A 16095-nucleotide genomic window follows, 5' to 3' on the forward strand; every position below is an offset into this window, starting at 1 on the left:
TTTTGTCTTTAACTTTTGACATCTTAAAATGTCTTGGTGTGGGTGTATCTCTTGTTTGGAACTCTTTGGGCTTCCTGGCTCTGGATGTCTATTTCCTTCCACAGGTTAGGGGAGTTAATAGCCATGATTTCTTCAATTCTGCCCCTTTCTTCTGGGATCTCTGTGATGTGAATGTTAGTTCCTTTGATTTTTGTCTCCTAAGTCCCTTGTGTTCTTTACTTTTAATTTTTTTTTCCTTTTTCCTGCTCCAGTTGGGGAGTTCCACTGCTTTGTCTTCAAATTGACCAGTCCATTCCTCTGCTTCTAGTTAGTTGTTGAATTCTTGTAGTGTATTTTTCAGTTCAATTGTTTGTATTCTTCAGCTCAGTAACTTCTGTTTGGTACTTTCTTATATTTTCTCTTTGTTGAAGTTTTCACTGTGTTTATCCATTCTTTCCCCCAGTTTAGTGAGCATTTTTAGGACCGTTTGAAATCTTCGTCAGGTAAATTACTTATCTGTGTTAATTATTAAGGTTTTTTCCTAAGGTTTTGTGTTGTTGTTTTGTTTGGAACATATTCCTGTGTGTCTTCATTTTGCTTGACTCTGCATTGGTTTTTATACATTATCTGAAACAGTCACATCTTCTAGTATTGAAGTAGCTTCATGTAGGAGATAAACCCTATTATTCAACCCTCCTCAGCTCTCGGTTATTTCCGAAAACTTGGTGCGCATCCAAGCAGCCTATCATATTTTTCTTCTATTTCCAGTAGTTTAACACTATGCTTGGACAGTAAATTTGTAATGATAATAGGATTACATTTTATTTAGTTAATATTACCAAGTCATCTTCTTACATCATCAAAGTCTAGAAATTTTTCTTTTCACGGACCTACCACCATAAGATGATATTTTAGTTATTTATTGCCACAATCATGCAGCATATCAAATTATCACAAAACCTTAGTGACATAACTAGAAGCATTTATTGAGTTCAGCCGATCTGGGCCAGGCTTCCTTATATAGTCAGCTGTGAGTTGGTTAGGTATCTCTGCTGGACTGGTTAGGCTGGACTTGTTCCATGTCTGGGGATAAGCTGGCTGATGTAGGTTGATATAAGCTGGGATGCCTGTGGTCAGTAGACTGTTCTCTCGTTCTCAACCTTCGGCAAAACACTTTAGGACTGTTCTGTCAGGGCAGAAGTGCCCAACTGTAGAAAGCAAGGAGAAGTAAGGAAGCACTTTTTCAGGCCTCAGCTTGTGTAATGTTTGCTAATACCTCGTTTGCTAAAGCAAATTACATAATTGAGCCAAAGTCATGGTGGGAGGGTATTATAAAGTTACATGGTAAAAGGACTATATATATGGAGGGATGAAGAATTGGGGCCATTTGCAATCTAGTTTGGAAAACACAAATTTTTACTTTTTCATATGAATATTTGTGGCAGTAGGGTATTTGTCAAGCATACAGTATGTGCCTAATAACTACTTTTCATATTTAATATGTGCAGTCAACCTACAAAGAATATGGTACCTTTTTTTTTTTTGTACTGTGAAGAAACAGAATTAGAATGATTAAATAATTCACAAATGTGATGGAGCTGGTGGTTTGAATTTGGGACTGACTTCAGACTTTGTATGCTATCACATGATTATAATCATACAAATTATGTTTTTAAGCATCCCCCCAAGTTTTTTCTCCCTTATCTTTGGGAAGAACTGTGTTTCTGGTTTTATGTCTCTGTGTCTGTGCAACAATCTCGTTTTTGTTCTTTCAGAATCTTTCCCCTTTTGGTAGTGGCATCTCGATTTTCCTTTAGGGAGTTACTTTTCCAAACTTTCTTGAGTTCCATATGGTTTAGACGTGTCTGATTTACTCATGTGACTGATGCCTGCCCATGGGTCACCATGAGTCAGTTAGGGATCAGTCTTGAGACTGACTAGTGGTGTTCTTGGGAAAGAGATCTCTTTTCTGTGGGGTAGCTAATAGCCTATCAGCAAGAGGCAGCTTCCATGAGGGGAAAACCTGCCTGTGAGTGAAGCGCACTGTGCCCTTTTTTGAGACGAACAGTGAGTGATGCATGGAGGGAGAAATACTGCTGTTATGCACTTGAGTCCAGCTGCATGAAGGGCACCCTAAAAAGGCTATTTGATCTGATAATTATCCTTTTTTGCTACAGCCTTTTAGGTTGGGTTTTTATCAGAAGTCCTAACACTGTATTTAAGTCTGGGAAGATTGTATCTCTGGAAGGGGGACAGAACATGAATAGCTTAATATATACAAGCAATGTAAAAAAGAATTCTCTGGCTTTATGGAATTGGGGAGGGAGGATGATTTGACTAGAATGATACTGTACCAGAAAAGAACATAGTAGGGTACAGCACCCAGTGATCTACTGAAATTTAGTAAGTTGAGAAAATGGACTCAAAACTATAAGGCATTTTCTTTTCATTCTTTCTTATGAATTCTTCAATCACCTTCTTGACACCAAGTATAATATTAATATATAGTGACCATTTGAGTGTTGAGTTGTTTATCTTACATATTCTTGGTTATTTCTATTTTCATGAGACATTTAAAAACAGTGTTAAGATTATTGGTTATGGTATTAGGTCAACCCACAAACATGATGTAAGTAAATTGAAGAGTTTAAGTAGTGTATTCTTGAAATAAAAAGGATAGACATTCATTCCCAACATCTTTTTGTTACCTAAAAATATTGAAATCTTGTATTTTAATGTGCCATTATCCATCTATGTTTTATGTTTGTTATCATATGTAATTTAATTCTTACGATAATCTTACCAGGTGGGTATTATTTTAATTTTATAGATAGAGGAACATCTGTTTGAATTGATGATGCTACAGATTTATGGTGTTCAGCCTCAACCAGGCCCTCATTCCGCACTGGAATTTTGTGTGTGTGTTCTTGTTCAGTTCCTGCAGTTTACCATAGTGGCTCTCTTTTAGCCCATGTTTACTCATACTTTCTTCTCTGCTGATAGTGTCACTTATAGAACAGCAAAAATTGAGGTCATCAAAAATGGACATTCCAGCAGTCCTCATCCCAAGGACTACTTGGAAAACTTGAGGAAAAATACATACCTGGTGTTGTTTCAAAGTATTACTCACTTGATGAAAGCCATTCACCTGTATGGAAAAATTGAAAATTTGGGGTCCTACTCCAGGTCCACTGATTCCAAATCTCAGGGATGGCATGGGAATCTGTATATCTAACAGATATCTCAAGTGACTCTTGGGCACACTGAAGTTTGAAATTCCCATATAGAATAAGGTTATGTTTTTTTTTAATTAACTTATTTATTTTGAGAGAGAGAGAACGAGTGGGGTAGGGGAAGAGAGAGAGAGAGAGAGGAAGAGAGAATTCCAAGCAGGCTACGAGCTGTCAGCACAGTCTGATATAGGCCTCGAATTCATGAACCATGAGATCATGATCTGAGCCAAGATCGAGAGTTGATGCTTAGCCAACTGAGCCACCAAGGCGCCCCTAGAATAAGGTTACTTTAACCAGCATGTAAGACCTTCCAAGACCTCTGATCCTAGCCTACTGTTTAGTCTCAACTCTATATCCTGCCCGGTCTCCACCCTAATCCCTCAGGTCTTCTTACCACAAAATACAAGTCACTCATATCCTTGTGTGCAGTGTGCCAGCATTATTATACTACTTTATCTCCTTCCCTTTCTTCTTTCAGTTGTACCTCATCTACATTGAGAGTGACAGGAATTCAGTGACATGTCCTGTTTTTCTTTATTTTTTGAGGACTTGGGAGTGACTGGCACACAATTGGATGCTCAATAAAGAGTTGTGGAGAGGTAGAGAGCAGTATTTGATATATTACAAACTAAACAGGTGACTGAATAAGAGTTTTATTTATAGTGACTTCAAGTTATTTAAGGAAAAACAAAATTAGTATGAGAAAGAGGGACTGTAGGTATTTTGGACACAATATGTGGCACCCTTGGTGGCTTTAACACAGTGATTTTTAAAGGAGATTTTGTGGGAGAAGTTGTTCTTTTGTGAACCACTTTATTATCTGAGATACTAAGAACTAGATTTCTATGTCTGTGAAATTGTGTGTAGACACTGGTGAAATCTGGCCTTTAACAGGTGAAACATAACCTTTTAATTTTGTCTTGTCTCACTTCAAAATGTAATTTTTCCCCCTTTTGTTCAGAATGTGTTGTATTACACACATTCTGGAAATTTTCAAGACCTAAATGAGTAAGGGCTGGGAATTTTCAAGAGATAAATGAGTAGAAGTTGGAGGTGGGCAGCAGGTGAAGCAAGAGTGATTAGATTATATGTGAGTATAAGATGATGGTCTTTCCAGTAGTATGGGGCCATATATTAACATAACTGTGTGTGAGACGCTGTTTGCTTGACATGGAAACAAGTGAACCATGAACAATGATAGCTATATGAAAGGGCAAGACTGTCATGAATTTTCTTATAGTGATTTGATGTGGAGAGAAAGGTATTTCAGTATAACTTGGTTATCACCTGTTGATCTAGGGCTGTCATTGCTTTAGGGATGGTAGTGATGTGGAATGGCATGGGGGAGGAAAGAAGATTTTATTAGTGCATTGTTTTTAGATATTGGTACTTTGGTTTTTATAATTCTGAGTGTGTTTTATGTTTTGCTCTAAGGAGCTTGAAGATCCAAACTTTAACAAACATGAATGAATTTGTAACTTTTAGATTTTTTTTTTTTTAACAAAGCAGGGGAGTGGCTGGGGGAGACAAAGAATCTGAAGTGGGCTCTGCACTGACAGCAGAGAGCTGGATATGGGGCTCCAACTCCACAAACTGCCAGATCATGACCTGGGTGGAAGTCAGATATTTAACTGATTGAGCCACCCAGGCTCAGGACTGTTTCTATTGCAGGTTCAGAAAACCAGTTCAAATTAAGTCAAAAAGGTCATTTTATAGGTTTATGAGCTGGGAAGATCACAGGGTAAATAAAGCCACAGCTGGGATCTGACATAACTAGATCCAGAAGTTTGATTGATGTCATCAAAAATGTCTTCTTATCTCCATTTCTAAGCATTCTTTTTCAGTTTTTCCTCTTTCAGGAAGAATGGTAAAGATCATGAGTAGCAGCTATAGACTTCCATAATTCTTTTTTTTTCTTTTAACATTTGTTTATTTTTGAAAGACAGAGCCCCAGTGGGGGAGGGACAGAGAGGGGGAGGGAGGGAGACACAGAATTGGAAGCAGGGTCCAGGCTCAGAGCTGTTAGCACAGAGCCCGATGTAGGGCTCGAATCCATGAACTGTGAGATCATGACCTGAGCTGAAGTGAGACGCTCCACCAACTGAGCCACCGAGGCATCCCTAGATTTATAAGATTCTTAAAGTCCGTATGTGTTTCTCTGTATAGCACCAGCTAACTTGGTGGATGGAGGCCAGGCTTGAGTCATGCGGCCTGTCCCTGTACTAGTCACTATAAGGCTAGAGGAGTGTGATTCTCTGACCTGAGGACAGTTGCCTGATTTTGGAAAGAGGCTTAATAAGATCAGTCTTCTCTTAAAGCTTGAAGGAGGAACAGACTGACTCTTCTAAAGAAAATTGGATGCCATTCTCTAAGAAAAGAAAGTATGTGCTGGGTAGGCAAAATGTGTAAGTATTCCATATATGAATCTAGATGTACTTTTGAAGTAATTGGACCATGTTTAGTTGACTTGTGTCCTACAAAAAGATATGTTGAAGTCCTAACTCCCAGTATCTTTGAGTGACTTTACTTGGAATTAGCGTCATTACAGTTGCAGTGATGTTAAGATGAGGTCGCATTAGATTAGAGTGGGATCTAATCCAATAACTGATCTTTTTATAGAAAGAGGGAAATTTGGATACACAGAGATTGGGGTTATATTGACATAAACCAAGGAATGTCAAGGATTGCTGGCAACCACCAGGAGCTACAAACAGGCAAAGAAGGATTCTTCACTATAGCTTTTGGAGGGAGCATGGCCCTACTGACACCTTCTTTTCTGCCTTCTTGTCAGCCTCCAAAACTGTAAGAAAAGACATTTCTGTTGTTTTAAGCCACCTAGTATGTGGTAATACGTTAATAACAGCTCTAGGAAAAAAATATAGACGATATTTGTTATCTATAAAATTGATTTTAAGTTTATTTTTTTGTTTTGAGGGAGGGAGAGAGAGAATAAATCTCAAGCAGGGTCTGCACTGTCTGCGCGGAGCCTTATGTGAGGCTCGAACCCACAAACTATGAGATCATGACTTGAGCCGAAATCAAGAGTCGGGCGCTTAAACAAGCGAGCCACTCAGGTGCCCCTAAAAATTTATTTCTTTTATTCAGCCAATCATAAAATACTAAGTTATACCTTTTACATTTAAAGTGGATTTTCTGGGAATTTTGGATGCCTTTGGAAGTTGTGGGTTTGGCATTTAAAGATCGATATTTGGTTAAAACTTCTCCTATCTGTAATAATGTGAGATTGTACTTTGTAATTGATTGTGTTTATTGAACTCTACATTTTACAGCGTCTGTAGTTACAGTTTGGGTGAGGCCATTGTCCTTATTGATGTACAACTAAACATTATTTCTCAGTGTGTTCCCAGACAGCACAGTGCCATGTGAGAATTAGGAGTAGAATTAATTAGTGAAATGCCCGGAGTAAACATGTTCTAGTAGACTGAATATAAAAGAAAGAGTATGTCTTAGGGCAGCTATCTATCATGGTGGGGACAATTAGTATTTTGGTGAGAGTAAGCAAAAACTTAACAGTTGCTTCAGCAGTATTTCTGGGCTCTTGTTCATTTTCTGCAGACTGAGAGAGTCAGATTAATACCTCCAAAGTTTGGTTAACCTTTGAAAAAAATCTGATTTTACGAATATCCTTCTAGTTTCTAATTTGTAGGAAATGAATATTTTCTATAGGTACTGTAATTCTTACTCAAAACCTTTGTACTATGAAAATTCCTTAAAGAACTTAAGACAATTGGAAAAATAGTTTGGGGGACCAATGCACGCACTTTTAAATATGTATCCTCCCTAATTCACTAACTTATGAAATAGGAACAATAAAGAAAATGTCATATCTTAAACTAGTAATGATGAATGCAGTATAGTTAATTTTTGTTTAAGTAAGCTCTATGCCCAGTGTGGGCTTTAAACTCCTACCTGAAGATCAAGAGTTCCATACTTTACTTAGTGAGCCAGGCACCCCATAATTTTCATTATAGATATTTTTGACAGTGGTACCTTATTTTAAGTTTAGTAATACTCTTTCAATTCATAATTCAAAAGTATATATCAGGTATGCAATAACAGATATTGTTTCCACCACACCCCATCTACCCTATTTTTACTTTCTTCCTGAAACCATATTTACTATGTATTTTTTTCAGTGTTTCTTTATAAAAATAAAAGCAGTTGTGTTTTTCTTCTTCTCCTTACATATAACTATACATAAAAAATACTCTGTTCTATGTTTTGCTTTTTTCAGTTTATATATCTTAGCAGTCTTTCTATATCAGTATATGGAGAGCATGCTTATTCTTTTTCACAGGTGCATTGGATTTCATTGTGTGGATGTGCTGTAATATATTTAGGTGGTTATGAACATCAGAGCTTTTACTTTTCACTTGTTACTAATCATGTGCTAATAATATTGTACCTAAGTTACTTTGTGTGCTGATATGTGTAAAATACATTTACTAGAAATGGTATTGTTGAATTAAAGGGTAAAATATATTTGTAAGTTTGCTAGATATTTGCCAGATTGCTCTCTACATGAGTGATACAATTTTGTAGTCCCTCCAGTATTGTAGGAGAGCACCCATTAGGAGAATGTCTATATGCCTCCAGCCTTACCAATATAGTATTGTGTCTGACTTGTGGGTTTTTGCAAATTTGACAGGTTAAAAATACTCAGTATAGTTTTAGTTAGCATTTCCTTTATGAGTGAGGTTGAGTCTCTTTTTTTTTTCTTCTTCTTTTTTTTTTTTTTTAAGTAGGCTCCATGCCCAGTGTGGAGCCCAACACAGAGCTTGAACTCATGACCCTGACGTAAGACTTGAACTGAGATCAGGAGTTGGACACTTGACTCACTAAGAGGTCCAGGTGCCACAGAGCTTCTTATTTTTAGAGAAATTTATATTTACATTTGATCATGAATTGATTTGCTGTAGTGATGATTATGATACATTGTCAATAGTGAAAGTAATAATGTTTTACTAGGAGAGGAAGGGAAGAGGTAATTGTTATTAGAAGAAAGACTTCCTTCCGGGTCCCCTGGGTGGCTCAGTCCATTAAGCTTCCAGCTTCTACTCAGGTTCATGATCTCAGGGTTTTTGGGTTCAAGTCCCGCATCATGCTCTGTGCTGACAGCTCAGAGCCCTGAGCCTGCTTCAGATTCTGTCTCCCTCTTTCTCTGCCTGTCCCCTGCCCTCCCACTACCCCCCCCCCAGTTCTCTCTCTCTCTCAAAGATAAACTTTAAAACATGTTAGAAGAAAGACTTCTTGGGTTCATTTTCTTCAACGCAGGAATTTTCACAGATTTGGATTTGGTTCTTAAAGAATTGATTCTGAATGTTCAGTCGCTTTGTTATTGATTTAGGAGGCCTGTAGTGTGTGATTGGCACAGCATAGCCATCTGGGTTTTTCTAATGGTGGAGAAGACACATCCTTTTCAAGAAAGCATAGGGTTGGTGTTAGGCAATTTCTTTAAACTACTTCAAAGAATTGTGGAAAACTTTCAGATTTTGCCCAGAGGCCTTGTTTTATATTTCTCTTAGGCATTTGCTAAACTAGAGTCTTTATTTTATTGTAAGTTGATTTTATAAATGTCATTGTGCTCATTTAGTGTATTCTACAAAATGCTGTATACCTTCTTTCATAATGCCGTTTTTCATCTTCAACGTGCCTATTGTTAGCTGTTCTTTTTGGCACTCCATTCTCCCTGTGTCAGCATTCTGTTTACTGAATGTTGGGAGAACTGTTTTGAGCATTTGGGGTGGTAATGTCACTTTCCATTTTGAACTGAAACCCCCTTCTCTAAGCAGTTTTTGTTTCTCTAGCTAATTAATACCATTAAATATTGTCTTGACAGTTTGTGAACATTGTTTAATGTCTTCAAATTTGATATCTTAGAAACTACAGGAGAAACATATAGTAAATGCACAACAGAAATTAAAGATACTAAGGTACATATGCCCAGTTAAGAGATCACCAACAGGCTGGGGTGCCTGGGTGGCTCATTCAGTTAAGCGTCTGACTTTGGCTCAGGTCATGATCTCATTGTTCATGGGTTCAAGTGCCGTATCAGATTCTGTGCTGAGAGCTCAGGGCCTGAAGCCTGTTTCAGATTCTGTCTCTCCCTCTCTCTCTCTCTGCCCCTCCCCTGCTCGTGCTCTGTCTCAGGCTCAAAAATAAACTAAAAAAATTAAAAAAGAGAGATCACCAACATGCAAATTAAGCATGGAAATCAGTGACTCCGACGACAGCCTATATTCTGAGAGCCAAGTTGACAAGGAAGTAGGTTCTCAGTGACTCACAGATAGTGATCCAAAATAAATGTCTCTGTCAAATAAATGTACATTGACTTTTAATGGGTTTCTCAAGCAAGGACAGCCTCTTTGCTCTGAGCACAATCACTGTTTAGATGGTTTGGTTGAATGGGGTTTTTAACTTATTCATTGTGCCACATGTTTTGTGAGTAGAATTGTGTTAGCTACTAATTGCTTATTGCAGGGATATAGTGATGTGCCTTGTAGACTGTTCTTGTTCACATGGCACTTATAGGTTCTAATGGGAGAAATAGGGACATTAATCAATGGAGGAACCTATAAATACACATGATGAGAGCTCTGAAAGAAGATGTGGCAGATTTGTGTGTGTGTGTGTGTGAATGCATGTGCACATGTGTGTAATTGTGTTTGTGGAAGTGGACAGATTGGAATGATACAAAATTAGAAGGATTTCTAAGAAAAGAAATTTTCAGTTGAGAGGCGAAAGGTAAGTTAACCAGGAGAAGGGAAAGAAGGATGGTAGGTGGAAAGGATTCTTCTAGACAGGGTATCAGAATATGTTTTCAGAAGACAGAAAAGAAAAGTTAGGTCTTGGTTTTCCTCTTAGGATCTGGTTCATATTAATACATTTCCTTTTCACCATTTGGTGGCACTTAAACATACTTTAACAAGCCTCAATTTGGGCTGTGGAATATTCGACTATCTTTTTAAATTAGGGAAACTGATATGTGAAAATTAGGGGAGCGTGGAGCACCAGATAAGGTTATGTTTAAAATGTTATGGGAAGAAAAGACCGTGTACTCAGGTACTGGATATTTCTGTAAATGGACATTTGTACAGTCCCACTGGGGAAGCATGAAGGCATTCTTTGTCAGGTACTTTTAGTTTTTTAGTCTTTCTTCTTTCCAGTTTCAAATAGGAGTGATTTTTAAAAGTTAAGATGTATAGCTCTTAAATTTTGACAATTGTGTACACCCCTGGATTTCCATCCAAAACAACATACAGAATTTTTTCTTGACAGTTTACTCTAGAAAGTTTACTCTTGTTTTGCTCCAGCCAGTTTCCCATCACTGCAATAATGGATTTTAGTCACTGTAAATTAGTTTTGCCTCCATTTCGATTTCATATAAAAGGGAACCCTACAATATGTACTTTTTTGTATCTTCTTTCTGTGTCTGACTTCTTTTGTGTGTTATGTTAATAGGTCATTCCTTTTTTTAGTGGATTTATTAACATCATCAAATTTTAGAGTATTTTTATCACCTCAACGGGTATCATTATTTCAGTTTATAGTTGAGAACCCGTACCCATTAGCAGTCACTCCTTATCTTGTCCCTTTTTTGTTCCATTCCCCATCCATAGACAGGGACTAATTTACTTTGTATAGATTTGCCTCTTCTGGACACAAATTCATTCTTTTATATTGCTGAGTAATATTCCATCATGGGGGCACACTACAGTTTGTTTAATCTGTTTATTGCTGATGGACATTTGGGTTGTTTCCAATTTGAGGTTATTATAAATAAGGCTTCCCCATTAACATTTTTAAATAAGCTGTTTTTCATTTCCCTTGGGTAAATACCTGGGAATGGAGTTGCCGGGTTATATGGTAGAGCTGTACTTTCATACTTCATAAGAAACTGCCAAAGAGCTCTCCAAAGAGACTATATTTCTGCTTTACATTGCTCTCCCACAGTGTATGGAGGGATCAGTTACTCTGCATCTTCACAAATACTTGGTGTTTGTTAGTCTTTTCTATTTTGATCATTCTAGCATCTGTGAAATGGTATTTCATTGTTTTGTTGGGGTATTGAATTTTGAATTTCCTTGATACTGATAATGATACTGAACAGTTTTTCATGTGCTTATTAGACTTTCACATGTTCTTTTTGGAAGGGTCTAAGTCTTTTGCCCGCTAGAAAAATTGAGTTTATCTTTAAAAAAATTTTTTTAATGTTTTATTTATTTTTGAGAGAGAGAGAGAGAGAGAGAGAGAGAGAGAGAGAGAGAGAGAGAGAGAGACAGCGTGAGCAGGGGAGGATCTGAGAGAGAGGGAAACACAGAATCTGAAGACAGGCTCAAGGCTCTGAGCTAGCTGTCAGCACAGAGCCTGACGCGGGGCTCGAACCCACAAACTGTGAGATCAAGACCTGAGCCTAAGTTGGACGCTTAACTGACTGAGCCACCCAGGTGCCCCTAAGTTTATCTTTTTATTGTTGATTTGTGAGTTTTTTAAAAAAATATAATTAAGGTATAATCATATAATTGACATTTGCACTTCAATAAATGTGAAGACAAATAGATATCTGTGGGGAATTTATTGTAAAAGGGGGTTTTTAGTTTCAATTTTTTGTTTCTTTTTAAACAATCAGAGTAGAGAGGTGCCTGGGTGGCTTACTTGGTTGAGCTTCTGAATCTTGATTTTTGGCTCAGGTCATGATCTCACTGTTTGTGGAATGGAGCCCCGTGTTGGGCTTTATGCTGACAGCTCAGAGCGTGGTTGGGATTCTCTCTCTCCCTCTCTCTCTCTCTGTCCCCTCCCCCACATGCACGATGCACGCTCGCTTGCTCACTTACTCTCTTTCTCAAATAAATAAACTTAAAATCAGAGTAGAAAAAAGTCACTTTATTTAGACATTTTCTAAGGAGATTGCTATAGTAGTTGGTTCCTTACTGGACCATGAAATGATTCCTTGCAAACAGGAAGGAACTGGTTTTAGGAGGTATGAGGAAACAAGAACACCAAACAAACCAATTCAGTAACTTTCAGAAGTCACAATACCTATCACTTCCAAGAGATCAGAGTAGAACCATGGGCTTCAGGTCATCTTCTCCATAGGAAGTTTTGTCACTTTACTTGGTAGAGTCCCAAATGTACCCAAGTAGTCCATGTCACATAAAAGCAGTCCTTCTGACCTCTAAAACACCTGAGATGAGAACTGTCAGTAAACTGGTTCTATTGTTTGTCCTCCAGAAGTTGTCCCACATTCTGTGTAGTTTAACTCACATCCCATGTCTCATAGTCCACATAACTGGAGTTAGGTGTGAACTCTGTTGTTAGGGCACTTGTAACGCACATCGTTACTGTGATGTCAGTAAAAAGTATTGCTGAGTTTGCAGAAATTTCAGAGACCTGTGGCCAGGGTACCATCAGCAGCAGCAGCTGTGGTTTAGTTTTTGTTGTATGTATCATGGAGTGTATAGAAAACGAGACATTTGGTTGACTTGGAGACATTCATGAACTTTCATTACTCTCTTCCTTGTGGAAAAGAGAACGTGGGGCATCTCATGATCCTGAAAGAGTTTTATTAAAAATAATTTACTGGATGTGTCTTTACTAAAATGGAAAGCATTACAGGCAACCCAAGAATGTTTACTCTTAAGTGTATATATCTCTATACATGTTATTAGATACCTGGTATCTCTTTGGTAAAAATCAGTATGCTGACATCTTAGGTCTTACAAGAGCTCACAGATTTCCCTATCTTGATAAAGTTTTTATCACTTCTCCATTCCTCATCATTGAAGATTCTTTATGAATCTAGGCTGTCTGTATTCCATCTAATCTTTGATCCACACTGCCAGTGTAATTTTTCTGACATTTGACATTGTCCTGCCAGGAGTCCTCCAGTGACTCCCCATCATCTTCAGGATAAAATTTAAACTTTGGCTAACTCTCCAGGGTCATCTTAGCTTATACGGTTTTACCTGATTTATCTCTATTTCCCAATAATCAGCATAATAAGAGCAAATGTTTATATAGTATTTTATATGCCAAGCATTGGCTTAGGCAGTTATAATAAACTTGTAATTCTGCAAATAGATAGTGTACCCCTACTATTCATATCTTTGCACATCCTGTACTCTATGGAGCTATCAATCTCTTTATCAATTTAATACCTACTTGTCCTTTAAGATTCCATTCAGATATCACTTCTTGGAAGCTCAGATTCCATATTTACTTTCTGTGCCCCACCCCCAGTCTTCACCTTTTAAAATTGTAGTGAGGTGTTCAGGGCAGTGCAGGTGTAACCTAATATAAAAGCAGAACATTTTTTCTCCCTATTCAGCTTTTCTCCTACAGTGAAGACAGTCCAGCAGAAATGAGTGAGTTGCCCAGGATTATGACACATAATCACCACCACCTTCCTCAAACCCTGTATTTGAAAACACATGGGTCCACAGGTAAGATACTTAGTCTTGGTAACAAAATGAGGAAGATAGATCTTGCCTTTGAAGACCCTAAATTCTAGTGGTAATAGACAGACTCATCCACAGGTCATTATATCTTGCTGGATCAGAGATATAAACAGTTAAAATCTTAAAAGAATTAGAAGCTTAGGCAGATTTTAAATTATAAATCTAAGCCCAGAGTTATAAAGGAAATGATTGTTTTGTTTAAAAATTAAACATTTTAGATGACAAAACCATAAAATAAAAAAGCAAATAGAGAAAAAGGATTGTAGCTTTTATTAAAACATAAGCTCTGCCATTAAAATGAACTCTTAAAATTCAGAAAGCAAAAAGGATCAACAGCCCACTAGAAAAATGGATAAGAGAATGAATAGGGAATTGAAAAATCAATAAACATATGAAAATTGTCCAATCTTCATTATAAAAGAAGAATTTCAAATTCAAACTACAATTTAAAATCTGCCTGTCATGTTGGCTAAGATAAATTGAAGTGTTAAAAGTTGGCCACCTCAAAGGTGTTTCGCAACTGGTCCAAGATGGAAAATATAAAAAAGTAATTAATATTAAAGTGTCAAAAAATGAAAACCCAAGAGTCCATCATAAACTTAAAAAAAAATAACTTGATCAACTTTGGAGGTTTCAAGATTGTCAGCTCATTGTTCTGAAAATTTGTGCACAGAGAGAGGCACTTATACTACATTTAATTGTGAAATAAATGGGTTTTAAGATAACCAAATAGTTGATTGTGGAAAGCTCTTTTTTCTTGAAGAATTTCAGTTAATTAATGAAGAAAGAATGAAAGTGTTAGATACCATATTGCACCAATAATGCAATAATGGAGCTAGACAGATTTTTGATGTATGCTAAAATTATAGATGAAATGTGATTATTGAATTTATAATGGTGGGATCAGGTTAATATCGTGAATTCATTGATCAGCCTTAGCATCACTAAAAGTTGAAAAGGCAAACCTGTTTCTTGATTTGATAAAATAGGAAGGACACAGGACTACAGTATTCTATCCTAAAAAATGTGATCTGAGGGGCACCTGGGTGGCTCAGTCGGTTAAGCGTCTGACTTCAGCTTAGGTCATGATCTCACAGTTTGTGGGTTTGAGCCCCGCGTCAGGCTCTGTGCTGACAGCTAGCTCAGAGCCTAGAGCCTGTGTTTAGATTCTGTGTCTCCCTCTCTCTCTCTGACCCTCCCCTGCTCACGCTGTCTCTCAAAAAAAAAAAAAAAAAAAAAAAAGGTGATCTGAATCTAGTCCAGAAGAGACAGCAGATAGATCACATAGGTGTGTAGGCTGTCATGACAATTTTGCTTTTTATGTGTGTATATGTAATTAGGTGTCGGATATGTCTCTAATGGTCTGTTTATTTCCTTCATAGTATACTTAATACTTTGAGAAAAGCTCAGCTGCATTTTGACAGTTTAAACCTGCTTTTAATTTTTTGTTTAAAGTAAGACCTTTTTTTAGAGCAATTTAAGGTTCCAAAGCAAAATTGAGAGAAAGGTAAGGACTTTGGCTTTTACTATGATTAAAATAAGGAGGCTTTTAGGCTTTTGCGAAGGAGAGTGACGTGGTGATCTGGCTTAATACACTAACTGGCTACTGTGTCGAGAATGGGCCAGGAGAAGAAGGAACAGGAGTATTTGCACAGGTGCTGGGGTGGAAACTATCACATTAGTTCATGTGAGAGGTAAAGGTTGCTTGTATTAGGTGCCATAGAGGAAGGGAGAAGTGGTTAGGACTATGACTATATATATTAGATTGGTGGAAGAATGGTTAGGATTGGTAGATCCAACATAATTTCCTAATGGATGAATGTGGAGAGTAAGAGAAAGAAGATAAGGAGGATTATAAAATTTTGGTTCAAGCAACTTGATGCAGAACTGTCTTTAACCAAGGCAGGAGTGACTGTGGGTGGAGCAGGTTGGGAGGTGAAGACAAATAATTTAGTTTTGAATATCTTTCACATAGAGGGTGCTCATTGAGAGTATAGTACTGCTGAATATTAAGAATCAGGGATGTGAGAACAGCTGCCATGAGAAGGCAATCATTGTCAGTCTCTTGTTCATTAACTGTGAGTTCTCACTCATCAGCTTGATGTTGTTTCTGGGTTGTTTGTGTATTTATTTTGTTTTTCCATTTAAGATGTATATATAGAACCTATTTTATGCTAGGTATTGTTCTAATTTTTCAAATACTTAATCCTCGTAAAAACCTTACAAGGTAAGAATGTTATTACCATACCTGTTATACCAAAGAGGCATTGAGAAATTAAGGAGCTTGCCCAAGTTTACCTAGCTAGAAAAGGGAGAATTAAGATTCATACATGCACAGTTTGGTTCTATAGTCTGTGTACTAAACCTCTATACAGTGCTGCTTTCCTTTTTATTGCCCTCGTGTT

At 37.4% G+C, this 16095-nt stretch overlaps 1 protein-coding gene across 5 annotated transcripts in view; it reads left to right on the top strand.

Moving 5' to 3' along the window:
* The window catches only part of LCOR (ligand dependent nuclear receptor corepressor), a 134658-nt gene that overhangs the window by 21374 nt on the left and 97189 nt on the right, over positions 1 to 16095 (top strand). Inside the window, exon 3 of one of the 5 annotated variants that reach the window (XM_029932314.1) lies at positions 13561 to 13675. The exons of the other annotated variants lie outside the window; for them this stretch is intronic. Within the exon in view, the coding sequence (XP_029788174.1) occupies positions 13594 to 13675 (82 nt within the window). The 5' untranslated portion in view covers positions 13561 to 13593. The remainder of the gene's footprint in view (positions 1 to 13560; positions 13676 to 16095) is intronic. 5 annotated transcript variants of the gene reach the window in all.

The sequence above is a fragment of the Suricata suricatta genome, chromosome 2 (assembly GCF_006229205.1).
Source record: "Suricata suricatta isolate VVHF042 chromosome 2, meerkat_22Aug2017_6uvM2_HiC, whole genome shotgun sequence".
Classification (NCBI taxonomy): Eukaryota; Metazoa; Chordata; class Mammalia; order Carnivora; family Herpestidae; genus Suricata; species Suricata suricatta.